Here is a 14,337-nt window from a genome sequence, read left to right as displayed (position 1 = left end):
AATATAGCATGGTTCTATGACTCCATGCAATGTGTTTATTGTCTAAAAGAGCAAAATATATAAAACTTCACACAGCTTTACTGATCGTTAATAGCAGAAAATGATTGCAAACATTAAAGGAATACTGTATTCAGGATTATAGCAACACAAACTATTATGGTTTAGTCTATTTTAGATTTTATGTAGAGATTCTAATGTATGGAAAATTACAGACATTTTCAAAAAATAGCTAGAATCTTCATAAGAACATGAAGATTCAACCTCTCTGAAAAGAAGTTTTTGAAGGATACATTTTCAATTAAAGTGCATTGCAATTTCCTCCTTCTCATCTCCCATATATTAGCTATGTAATACAGACACTTCAAACCCATATATTTCACAAATGTTGTTGAATTTTATTCCTTCTGGTAAATTTGAGATATTTTAATTTATCTTATAATTTACGCTTGTTATTCCCATCACTTTTTATTAAAGAGATAGGCAATCACCAATCGTATGAAATTTAAGAAGGGCAAAGTGCTGAATTCTGCACCTGGAATGGGGCAAACCTGGATGTATGGACTGAAGAATTAAACGCTGGAGAGCAGCACCACAGAAAGGGACCTGGGGGCCCTGGTCGATGTCAAGGTGAATCTGAATCAGCAGTGCCCTGGCAGCCAGGAGGGCCAAACCCTGTCCTGGGGGGAATCAGGCACAGCATGGCCAGCTGGGCAAGGGAGGGGATTGTCCCGCTCTGCTCTGGGCTAGGGCGGCCTCACCTCAAGTGCTGGGGGCTGTTCTGGGTGCCACAAGGTAACAAAGACATTAAACTGTTAGAGAGCATCCAAAGGAGGGCCATGAGGATGGTGAAGGGTCTTGAGGGGAAACCATGTGAGGAGTGGCAGAGGTCACTTGGTCTGTTCAGCCTGGAGAAGAGGAGACTGAGGGGAGACCTCATTGCAGTTACAACTTCCTTGTGAGGGGAAGAGGAGGGGCAGGCACTGATCTCTCTCTCTGATGACCCATGTCAGGACTTGAGGAAATGACACTGAGTGAGGGGAGGTTTAGGTTAGATATCAGAAAAAGATTCTTCACCCAGAGAGTGGTTGGGCACTGGAAAGAGCTCCCCAGGAAGTGTTCACAGCACCAAGCCTGTCTGAGTTGGAGAACCATTTGGACAATGCTCTCAGACACAGGATGTGACAAGAGTGTCCTGCACAAGGCCAAGAGTTGGACTCAATAACTGACTAACTCAGGTTATTCTACAATTCTATGATTCTATAATTATGCAAAATTTATTCTGAAGACTTTTACAAAGCAATTATTAATTTCAGAAAAAGCCTTCAGCACATGTTCATTTTGAGGGTCCATAAATTTGGTATAGTTTGTAAAATGCTCTGTCTCACTTCTGTTAGATTTTTATATCTGAAATTTATGTATAAATTTCACAGTCTATATGAGGTGGGTATTTCCTAAGGATGCCACTGTAAATGATTAGGAAGACTGCTTAGGTCAAAACAATTTGTAGAACAAAATATATAGCTGAATCTTGGCCTGGGGTGTCAGCCATATTTCAAATCGGATTGACACTAAACCAGAAATAAAGTGATTGGTCACAAGGGACAGACTGGTTTTTGAATATGTATCGTTATTGCAGTCAGTTACACAACAATATAAATCAGAACGAACTACAAACTACTTCTTAGTGATGAAATGTAATTTTAAATTATCTATGTATCTGTATCGACAGATATGTTAAGCCCAGTACATACATAAGCCCAGGACAGACCTGTCTGCAGGGTGCTCTTTTTCTTTTTATGATCTGGTGAGGTTATGTGTGTGCTGTACCATACGCAAGCAGCCTTGAAAGCATCAAGTTTTCCAGCTTTCCAAGAAGAACAGAAAGAGAAGTGCTGAAGAGGGTACAGTGTGCTACAAACCGTGAGAAGCAGTGCTCAAGTGCTTGCTGTGTGAGAGAGACCACGTACAACACACAAATTCACTAGACACACAAAAACTGCTCTCATTGTTTTATCTTCATCTATTATTCAGTCCTCCACTCTTCCAGGTTTTCAGGAACTCCAGGTTCCAAGAGTTTTAGCCCAATAACCAGAGGTGCAGGTGCAGCAATGAAAACAGTGGAAGATACAAGTTCCAGAGCACTCACTGACCTGATCGACTGTGACGGCTTTGAGGGAGTGCACTTGGATTATCAAAGACAAAGGAAGTTCAAGGAAGGGTCACCAAGAACCCACCTCAGGATATTTCAGTGTCCTTTCATTCCAAAGCATGTTGTATGGGCCATCATAAATGTTACATTATTTGCAAAAGATGGACAAGCTTAGTTGCCTCCATGATACAATTTAATTTGCTTTCTGTGTTAAGTCACAAAAAATTACCCCTAAACCACATTCTCATTTGAAGAAGTCCACAATTTAGAAAATTTTCTGTTCTGATATCCATATCCAGTTTCAGGGATTAAGTTATTACTAATTACTACAGCTGCTTTTCGGCACTGTTTTTAGTTCTGAGCAGTTTGGATTATAAAGTGAATTAAAATTCCAAGTTGAAAAACAACATTTTGTTTCAGTTTTACCTAAGTTACCTAAATGTAATTCAAGCAAAAATCACAAAAATTACAAAAAGACACAGTTAAGACTTCTTCCATGGTTCTTCCCCTTCATTATGAGCCAATGAATAGGACAGAAGAATAAAGAGTAGATTGGAGATAAAACTATTTTCCCTCTTAAAATCAAAGGCTATTCTACCTTATCTCTGAGAGTATTTTCCTTTCCTTCTATTCAGCACAGGAGTATGTGGTATTCAAAACTCAACTTCCTTGCAACTAAAAATCTCACAATTCCATCAGGGTTTTCAGACTCACAGGGGAAAGAGGATGGCTAATGAATGCTCATGGACACTACAAATCTTGGAGGACTGCACTTTTCAAAACTCTTTATTTATACAACATATGTTCTGCACATGGCTGCAAGCATCAGTCCACAAAGTTACATGATGATGACTGCAGTTTCATTATTCTTGCAAATTCTGTAACTAGTTCTGGCCTGACAATGAAGTTTAGGAACTCTACCTCTTCCCCCATATGTATATTCTCCATATTTTATTTTCCAATTATTTTTCTTAACAATGTGGCCTAGATTGAACCCATAGTTGTGCTTTACTTTAAGATGCTCTAATTTTCAACTTGGATTTGTATAAAGTTTATGAGGAAGCTGCTGGTAATTTTCATTCCAACCAGTTTCTGCTGGAAAAAAAAATTAAAAAGTAGAACACCAACTAAGCTGGTTTCCTAAGTGTATTTCCAATCTAGCTTTGAATTTTGACTTGTTTCTCAGGCAATACAGTTGTGCTCCTTGAAAGCACAAGACTTCTATTCTACACTAGTGTAAGATTTAAGAGTCCCAGCTCTAGGCTAGAGTAAAATTACTTTTGTCCTTTCTCAGGGGTCTGACTCTGCAATGTCTACTTGTTACCGTGCAATTTAACTCATTCTCCAGATTCAGCTATGAACTGAATTTTCAGCAGCTCCATAGGCAGATCATTTATAGCTCTCAAAAAGGGTTCAACCTATTTTAAAACCTACCAGCTCAAATGTCTCCCACAACAACAAAAACAGATTTTCATTTCAGCGCCTGGTCAAGTAACTTAAGGTGATTTGAACATGACCTGATTCTAGCTCTAAAATAAAATGTCTTTAAACACTTGTAAAATAAAAGGTCTTTAAACACTTGTAAAATTCTGTTTAGAAGTTTTGTCTAACCACAAGACCCCTATTCACATTATGCTCCTTTGAATTCATTGCAAAAACCCGAAGGGCCACATGCTGAATGGTGAGCACGGGGGTAGACTTAAAGATACAGCATAAAAGCAGTCAAATGTTTTGACCATCTTTAAAACAGAGGAAAGGAGGAACCAGGCTTTCATAGGTCAACCAATTTATAGTTACTGAAAAAAAAAGGGAGGAAATAATCCAAAATTATTTCTAAGCATCTAGAAGGTAGCAGAGGGAACCAGCACACTGATATGGCACTAACCAACAGACACACCAACCAAAATAAAACCCATCAAAGAATTACTGGGTTTGTAGATGAGAGAATTCATAGCTATCAATGGTTTGTAGGGCTTTCTGCAGTACCTCACATGTTGTTCTCATAAAAATCATAAGGGAACATGGATGTAAATAAAACTACTAGAAAGCAACTTGCTGGAAAATGGAATTAGCTTGGAATACTACAATAGTTCAGTGAAAAATATGAAGAATTTTTTTTTTTCATGGTCTACATTCCCCTCTAGCCTTCACATTTTTAACTCCCTGGTCCCAAAGTTGTCATGAAAATATTCACTCAGGTTTTTATTCTAGCAGAATAGCAAACAGCAAATAGAATTGTACTGCTGAAAAACAAATTGTAGTACAGAAGTTCAGCAGTCAAACTCAGACATTAGTCAGTCTTGGCTTCTCTTACACACGAAGATCATTCTGCATGCTACACCATGCATTATTGCATGTGCTGGGAAGGGGAGATGTGTCATGGGCCAAGAACCTTTGATACACCAGGAGCAGTTATCACAGCTGCATCCAATTCCTGGGGCATGTAATGACCTTTAGTCACAGCACTTAACAGGGAAGCTCATAGTGACAACAGACTGAAGTAACAGTACTGCTGAATAAGTGGCACTGTTTCTTTTTCTACTTCTTTTCTTTCATTTTCTCCCACCTTATGATCTCCACAGTATTCCTCTTTAATTTTAGAAGAACATCCCTATATAATCCCATTGCATGATCTTTGGATTGGCCACCATTACTCTGACGCGAGAAGTATTACTGATTCTGCTATGTCTGTGAGAATTAGAAACGAGATGGTACCTTACTTTCTGGGCATTTAAATCACATTAAATTATCAAGTCTACCCAAAGCTGCACTCTTTCAACCTTCAAGTACTTAACAGTGCCATTGGTTCTGTCACGCATCACAAAGTACATGAAATCTTATCAAGTTATTTCTAAATCTGTATCGGACAGCAGATGAATTCTTTCCTTGCTTTAGCCCTGACTCTGGCCTCCCCAAGCACCGTGTGCCCCATCACTCCCCACTAAAGGCTGAAACTTATCCTTAAAGGCAAGAGTGGTCCTCAGTTGTCATCCTTCCTCACTGCCTGCTTAGCAGGTAGTTCACCAGCCTTTTCTTTGATGGGATACCTACAAGGTCCACTTGTGCTCCTTTCCTTTAGAGTTCTGAACATGGCTAAAGGTGTCCCTTGCACAAGTTAAAAAATGCTGAAGCAGAGGACAGCTAATATTGCCTGACACAGGAGTGGTTATTTTTCAGTGAGGCTGGGACAGTTTGGCAATATTTGGATAATCGTGTTTTTTGAATAGGTAAAAGCACATGAGTTTCCACAGAAGAAAAGCCTATATCCATCCATCCAGCCAGCAAAGGAGGAATTAAACATCACACTGCATCTATTGGCACTCAAGAATGCCTATTTCTAGTACTTTGCAGAATTCACATCAAAGAGAGATATGGTGGATCTGCAGCCACTCAGTTATGAAAGGGTATCATGAAACTTCCTGGAGACCTCCTAGAGGGAAGTAAAAGTAATGCAGTATAAGAAAAATAAGTAGGCATTATAGAGTAAAAGCCACAAAAATTCTGCTCCCACAGAGATGATCAAATACAACTTGTCTGGCAGACAACACAGCTCTATATTGTATTATGCTATACTTATGGAAAAAAAATCTCCTAGTGCATTATGCACTGCTCCTGTAATTGGGAGATATGGTAACAGATCTAAGGGACGGTTTGATTAAATGGACTGGGATACAAGGTCTGATCACTGATATTTATTTCTCCTAATAATGGTAAGTGTGCTAACAGTGTGTTAGTTTTCTAACTCTTCAGGGTGACCGAGCAGCTGCAGCAGCTGCCTCTGGCCAGCTCTGTATACTCAGCATGATGCCACATGGTATGGGATACCCCTTCGGCCAGCTTGGGGCAACTGTCCCATCTGTGCAGCCTCCCAACTTCTTGTGCCCCTCCAGCCTTCCGTCTGGCAGAGCATGAGGAGCTGAGAAGTCCTTGACTTGCTATAAACACTACTTAGCAACAACTGGAAGTATCATGTAGTGGTATCAACATGATTCTCATATTAAATCCAAAACATAGCACCATACCAGCTACTAGGAAGAAAATGAACTCTCTTCCAGCCAAAACCAGGACAGTTATGAAGTTTGCAAATTGGTTATTCACCTCAGTATAGTAAGCATAGTGCTTAATACAACTAATACAGAGTGAAAAAATTAGTAAGACACTTCAGAGGAATCAAAAGAAACATTCAATAGTTGACTGATGTGGTAATCTGTTATTTTACAGTTTGTTCTTCTGTAGTATGTTTTAATATTCCTTGTTATAAGTTTGTAGTGGTTCGTTCTCTGTACCCCATTTGGCTTCTCTAATGGTTCAGTCCTGAGTTGTTTACCACAGTTTTCCCCGCCAAAATGTATGTCAATCCACATGTCAATTCACCTGTATACGTCCCTTGTTCCCTTGTCTCACCCCTGTCTGTCAAAGATAGCACACTCCTTTGCTTCTGGAGTGTTCCCTGTCTTTCATCCCTTCCTCAAAGCAGAATTGGGCTGTGGGGCTTGCTCCCTCCCTGTGTTGGCTTCTAGTAGGGAGCCCTTACCCTGCACCCCTCCCCTAATGCCCTCCTATTGGTCAAAAGTTGTGTCCCCCCCATCCCTACAAAAGTAGCCCCTTCAGGTTCAGATTTGTCACTTGTTCTGCCCCACTTCGAGATTAAATGTTTGGAGATTCAGACAACTGTTCCTCCCTTATTCCTCTGCCTTGGTTTCCCCATGCCCTGTGCCTCTGCTGTGCTACCCACGCTGCAGCACTCATCGCCACCCGCAACAGTCTCGGCAGAGACTCGGGGGCGGCCACGCGCGTATTTGCCCTGCAGCCACAAGCGGGACAGCGAGCCGGCCAACCTCCATCCTGTGGCTGCCGAGAGCCAGGCGCAGACTGACAAACTTTTCTAGCTCAAAGCAACATAATTATCTGGTGATATAAAAAAAGAGAGAAGGAAAGAGAAAGTGAATATATAATTGAAACCAAATTTCTTACACTATTGAAAATATATACAGAAAAATTAGAATCCACACTGCAGTGTAATCATGAAGCTGCAGTCACATTACTGCTCTCAAAACAGCTGCCATCTCCTATTCTGAGTAGAGATAAACCTAATTGTACCTTGCTGAGATCTTTATTTTCAAAATGGCTATTTCCTCATATAATTTCCAATTGACAGAAGTCAAGTTGATCCTGAGATGATAATCTCCCCAAATGTTTCAGAAATTGGGATGGACCAAATCATGAGGACAGAGAAAAGAATCTTGCAAGTCCCCACATGAGTAATAGCTGCCTTGAAAAAATAAAGACCAAAGAAGTTATTAAAAACGTAAGGCTTAATTTTAGAGAAAAAAAACAACTTTCACACTTTAAATTATTCTGATCCTTTGTAATGCAGCTAAATATGAGATCCCTACCACACACATCTGAGTCATGCTCTCTTACATTGCTTATTATTAGTTTAACTAGAATCTGTAATTTGAGTTATGCAGTTATCAGCACTAACACTTTTACAAGCAAACACAGCAAGAAAATGTAGAAATTCAGATACATAATAACAATAATAGTAGCAGTAACAATATGCAAAGTAGCATTTCATAGTTAACATGTTTCAGAGTGAGAATTTTCAACCCACTGGACATAAGGAGCATCCAGACTCATCTCTGAAACAGTGCATTTAGCAGAAGATGGATAAAATGGGGGCAAAGGAAAGAAAAAAAAATTGGATAGCATTTAAGTTCTGGGAACATCTTGGCTCATTTTCCATGCACATGACTCAGCATTACCATAATTGCTTATTAAACAAAAAATCATGTTTGTTTTAACTTTTCTCTAAACTGGAAAGAGTATTTATGGTAAGCATAATCTAATTGATGGTTGTGAAATGATGAGACCATTCAGACAGATGTCTGATTCTCCATGGACATTTTTTCTCCAGGAGAAATAAGAAAGGCCTGCAGCCTTAGCTGTCTTTTCTGAATTTATGGTGGCAGAACTGTCCATCTGGATTAGTGTCATTTACCCTTTTAGCAAAATATCAGTGCCTATAAGGCTTTCAGGGATAAATTATCTATGTGAAGGGATGTTGACCTACTGACTGTTTTTTCTATTCAGATAATCTCAAATGAGGATTTTCTCCCAAAAGGCAATTATATTAAAGATCATCATCAAAGCCATCCACTAAAAATGTAACAGTACTAAATATTAATATGCTTCATATTATACAGATTATCTCTAGAAGTGGTAAAGTCTTCAAAAAAAAGCTAATCTAAAAGGAAACTGACATGACAAGTATGTTGTTATTGCAGCTGTGATACTTGGGCAGAATCACCAAAGCCATCTTGAATCAGAGTTGCTGAAGAGGAACTCACTGAAGTGGAGCAGTCTGCAACTAGCAATGGAATTGTCCATTGCAGAAGTATATAAAAACTGAAATAACATAGCAAATATATTCAACTTTCAGAAAAAAATAACAAAGAAGAAAAGAAGAATAAGAGTTGTCAAACTTGCTCACTGATTCAACATCTCTTTTTAAACAGTACAGACAAAATTCTTTTCCCATAAAGAAATGCTACCAACAGATCTACTGCAGAGGATATTGTTATGAACATCCCATGGAAGCACCAAGTTCCCAAGCTCAGACTGGCAATCTAATGCACGCTGAGGCACTTGCATAGATCAGCTGTACAGCAGTGCATGGGCTATTTCTTACCCAAGGCAAATGCAATAAAATGCATTCATTAACATGGATAATATTTCATTAAAAGATTAAATGGTCAGACTGCATAATGTGGATGGTTGTGTGCTACTTCCTTTTCCTAGCAGAGAAACCTAAGTTACTCTAAGCAAGGAATAACAAATAAAATGCCTGTCCATTTTTCGTAATGCAGGAAAGACCATCAGCTGCTGTCTAGAAGTAATGTGAATATAAAACATAATGTGAATATAAAACAAGCTCTTCCTGCTCTATTTGACTAGTTGCTCTCCATTTCTGCTAAGAGATAAAAGAACAAAGGATCTCATAACACAGGATTTTTGCAGGGCTACAGAGGAAAAAAAAAAGAAAAAAGAGAAATAAAAATCTATTAATTACAGATTTTCATCAGCCCTGGATTAGAGGCCCCATCTTCTTTGAAGGTTCTATTTCACTGAAAGCAATGAGAACTAGTGCTACAAATAAGAAGAAAGAATGTAAAACTGGGTTAAATTGACAATTACCATTTTCCAAGTAATCCTTCTAACTACAGAACAGCTAAAGTTCTTTTAATAATTTATCTCTTTGCAGATTGTCTTCCCATAAGCACCCAGTTAAACAGAAGTGCGTAAATTAACTTAAGCTCTCTGCACCTCCCGTGAAAATAGCATGCTTAAGAACTTGCGCATAGGAATACAAACCTGAAACACAAACCAATGTTTTGATTTTTAACTTCTTACCTTCCAAAAATTGCATTTCTGAACTTTTTTCATGTATGAAAATATCTAAAAAGCATTAAAGACTAAGACAAATAATGCAACCCTGTGATTTGGTTACACTAAGGAGACTACTTCAACAGCATGTATTTATATTTGAAAACTTACAATTTCCCATTATGAGATAGTCTATAATAAATGAATAAACTGTTCAAGCTGCACTACACTAAACAGCAAACGGAAGAAGCCAGATATAATCTCATTTTATGTCTCCAGCAGCTGACACATCCTATGGAATTCATGGTATATACTGAGAGTAAACAGAGATATGTTGTTTAGCTTTCAGACACATAAGCAAAGGAATAAAAGTTCCAATATATTGTTTTGACTTTGTATTGGTGTACCAGGATACATAAATTGAAAGAAATAGGTTTCTCATTTAAATTGATTTACATTGCTGGTTTTCATCCTTACATTGAAAGGAAATATAAATGTTATTTATGCCCATAAAAATGATACAGTACTGAGTTGAATTACTACAGGCATCAATCTTGTATGCTTTCCTGTTTTGAGATTCAGATTACAAAAATAACAAATTCATTTTTTTTTAATAAATCAAACCATGCCTTCTGATATGATTGCTATCATCATTATTGCTTATAAATAGCTATTTATATCTCGCAAAATACAATCAATAGCCATGTACCTTCTTTATTAAAAAAGTTTAGAATTTAAGATGTGAATGTTGGTAGTTAGAAAGCATTGAGGAAGGGAAGGGAGAAAGATTAGATGCAATTTTATTAATGGCCTTTAACCTGCAGGCTGAAGGAAGTCAATAAGCTGTGCATAAGGAGAATCTCAAGAAGAAGTGGCCTGTGAATTTAATATTTGACAAATAAATCAGAGACTATTGCTGTTATTAATACTTTGCATCATTATTCACAAGAAGCTTGACAATGCTGGAGTCGCATAAGTCTTAAAATGGAAAAAAATATTATGCATAAACAATCAGCTACTACTATTGATAGTCATTCACCCCAAACTTGATAGAAAGCCAACAAGATCTTCAGTATAACCACTGTATTACCCTTCCTCACAATCTGAACAGTCATTTATATATGAAAACACATTCAGTGGTCTAGCCTAGCATCATTTCCCTTTCTGGACTGAAAAAATCCTTCATTTGAATGTGGTACAGTTCTGCAGAAAATGTAAATTTTCGTGTACATGCTTTATGTATTAAAGGCATCTGAAAATGTATCTTACCACTGCAGCTGGAACTTGAGGCATTTTTGCAGCTGGGGTTCCTGGACGTGGGTAGAATTGATTAATAAACAAGCTTGGAAACCTGTACAGTTCTACAAGTTTCATAGTTTCTTGAAAATCTTCATCTGTCTCTCCTGGGAAACCACAAATTATGTCTGTAGCAATTGTTATTCCAGGCACTCTGTAAAGGAAGTAGAAAGAAACACTTAACTGAGGACATGTAGAAGTCTTGCTCCCTTAAAAGCTAGTGTACATAGACATATAACCTTCAGCTTTATCTACAGAAATTGAGACCTACAAGGATCTTGGGGAAAAAAGATTTTAACACCATTGCTTGGTAATGAGAAATGCATCTGGTGCTCAGCTGAGAGCACAAGTAATAGAAGATACCGCAGCAAATACTGGATTAGGATTGTGACAGAAGAGTGAAAACATCTGGATCAACTCTTCCTTCAATCAAAATTAGAGGTAATCAGCACACCTTGTTATTTCTTGAATTCTGATTGCTTAATCCATAAAATGTAAACCTTTTGAGACTCAGTCACTAGAAAATGTCAATTACTAAATGTTCTATAAGGCTGCTATTGAAGTAGAACAGGGTATCTGAAAGTGGGGACTGGCATGTCATATCCCCTAGCAAGTTGGAACACAATTGACTTAGGAGGTAAAAATACATCTTTAGTCACAAGTCAATTTTAACTCAGTATTCTAAAACATCAGTCTATGCCTTACTTTAAAAGGAAAACAAATTACTTAAGTTCACAAATGCACAGGCAATGAGTTCTCTTGTTATTTAAGCAAGGTCAACATTTCCTAACTGTTCCCCTTGGACTGAATATGCAGATCCTTCACACACATCAGGTTAAGGCAGCACAGCTGACAGAGACAGCCCACAGACACAGAAGGATACACAGAAGAGGGTGAAGTAAGAGAACTTGAGTTGAAATTGTGCCACTGTCACCATCTTAGACACGGTGGGAACATGCCATGAACACTTTCCCAGTAGATACGGGAGCAGCCATCAGGCCCTGCACCCATACTGAGCTTTGTGTACAGTGGGAATAATGATAGGCATCCTCTGGAGAGAGGCGGAAACACATAATACTCAGTGCTCCCTCCTGACACAGATGAGACTGTTTCCACAATGCAGAGTTCACCCCACACTGCCAGTAACAATGATAAACTGCAGAAAATACTGGAGAAAAGTAAGAACTCTATACAAATATTGGTGGTATCTAACTTGGAACTGGCCCTGTTTCAAGTAGGGGGAGTAAATGAGATGTCTTCCAGAGGTCCCTTCCAATCTAAATAATACTACAGCTCTTTTGTAGGCCATAGGCAAGGGAACAGCTGAGAGAGATTGTTTTAGGGGTGAATGGCATAAAGGCAACTGTCACAAGCAAAGTTCACACTTTAGGTTAAGAAGGGGTCTCCAAGACTGTCTCTAACCTAAAGAAATTGATGGAAGGCTTCTCTTCCCCTCATCCAGTTAAGACAATGCAGAACTGTGAATATCAGTGCATGTAATCCAAATTACATTAATAAAGCATTCAAATAGCCAAAGAAAACTATAATTTCTTATTAGACACTACATAACCACAGGAAAAAAAAATTCCTGAAAGAAAATCTTCCTGAAACAATGAGTTATACTGGAAAAGGAAAACCTGTTGGCAAAAGACCCCAAAAAAGGGAAGCAGAGAATACTGTTCTTAATAATTTGATTAGGTGCAATATTAGACCATAGCTTATATCCACCACAACAGCCTTCAGACAAATTTGACTTTGCCTTTGCCTAAAATTGTACATGGTAGGAAATATATTTCGTGATTTCTTTTCCCCTAAACTTTTTTTTTCTTAAAGTATTGGCAATGAGCTTATATTAATTTCTAGCCCTCCTTTTAGCATGCATCTGAACATATAGATAGCAGCACAGGAATTTGTCATATATTATTAGAATCTTCTTTCACTTCTTTCTTAAGAAAAATCCCTACCAAAGAAACCAAATTCTGCAATTTCCTTTTTGAATCAGACTCCATCATCTGGGCTGAGGTTGAAAGATGGCATTTGAATGACAAATCAAAACCAGTATAAAACTGAACATTTTCAAGGATTTGATCCAACAACCCTAAGTGGGAAGCACAATGTGGATTTTGTGCAGAAGAGCAGAGTTGAGGGCTCAGCACCCTCAGTTACCACTGCTTTCTTAAGATTGACAAACATCAAGATATGAACTTCTGCTTGATATCAAGTAACAATAAAACTCCTTATCTTTAAGGACTGAGTGAAGAGAGCAGCACCATACCCTGCAACATGATTTTTTCATACCACAAATATCTTGTGCAGGAATAGTAAGGTCATGGAAGAAAGTGTACATTGCTTTATAAACCAATGCCACCTAACATCAGCTGCCATTTCTCAGAACATCAACAGAACATTCATTACATTTGACAAAACCATTATAATGAAGTTATTTTATCCATTTTAATGGCACTATTGGCAACAGTCAAAGCATTTATTACCAATGGTAGTAGTAATACCATCCTTTAAAAAGGCCTGGTTGTTTCTATAGCAACATGAATTATGAGGTCCAATCAAGCTAGATACAATAAAATATGCTCTTTTTCTCCGTAACACCAGTTGTCATTCAGTTAAAAGGAAATTACATATTTTTAAAATTCATAAACTCTACAAATGTCTGAACTCCATTTGCTGATAAGGTGTTAATTATCTTAGCAATTAGATTTCTTCCTGGATGGAATTATTACACACAAAGAAAAGCCTGGGTACAAAAAGAGAATAAGGACCATGGTGTATTCAGCAACAGCGATTAATTACAGTTCAATCCAGTGTAACTGCCTAAAATATGACATTGCATAGTGCATTTTTATATCACTGCTGATTATATTGTTTAACAAGCAGTTTAAAAAGGGGAGAAAAGCATGAGATTTCACTCGAAGTCCAAAAAGACAAAAATCAAGCTCTTAAAGACTTTTCAAAGCAGTGATGAACAAAAAATATTTAGTTCCACATGTGAAACATAATTTCTTAATGAAAAAAGAGGGGAAAAAGATATAATTATGGAAAATATAAAACACATACACACTTGAAAATTAAAGTGACCTTTTCTCTGACAGCCCCGAAAGAAAGCAGCTCAAAACTCTTCATTACTTTGATTCAGATGAAGTTTAAGAATTGCTTCATCTATGAAATATGATCAAAATCACATAAAAACAAGTTCTTGTGCATCAGCCAATATTATTATTTTACAGCAAATGCTGCTTATCTATCCTGAAGCAAACAAAAAAAAAACATGCTGAACATCCCCTGTAACATTTATTACGTGAACTCATTTACAGTTAGCCTAACCATTCAGTTTCCACAAATGTTTTTTAGGGTGGAGGAGAGAAGCTCTACAACATGTTGACTCTCAACTGGGATGTTTTACAATAAAACTGTGTAATTTCAGAACAAGATCAATCAGAGGAATAATTAATGCCATGTATAAGATAAAACATCCCTAATACTTATTTTCT

The 14,337-nt window shown here is 37.7% G+C and overlaps 1 protein-coding gene across 3 annotated transcripts in view; it reads right to left on the bottom strand.

Annotated features, from left to right (window-relative positions):
- The window catches only part of CDKAL1 (CDK5 regulatory subunit associated protein 1 like 1), a 386,114-nt gene that overhangs the window by 94,283 nt on the left and 277,494 nt on the right, over positions 1-14,337 (bottom strand). For all 3 annotated transcript variants that reach the window (XM_068200064.1, XM_068200067.1, XM_068200065.1), the window contains one exon: positions 10,805-10,985. In XM_068200064.1, coding sequence (XP_068056165.1) covers positions 10,805-10,985 — 181 coding nt within the window. The remainder of the gene's footprint in view (positions 1-10,804; positions 10,986-14,337) is intronic.

Source organism: Anomalospiza imberbis, chromosome 1 (genome assembly GCF_031753505.1).
Source record: "Anomalospiza imberbis isolate Cuckoo-Finch-1a 21T00152 chromosome 1, ASM3175350v1, whole genome shotgun sequence".
NCBI classification, from domain to species: Eukaryota; Metazoa; Chordata; class Aves; order Passeriformes; family Viduidae; genus Anomalospiza; species Anomalospiza imberbis.
This window is presented reverse-complemented; position numbering and strand designations above follow the sequence as displayed.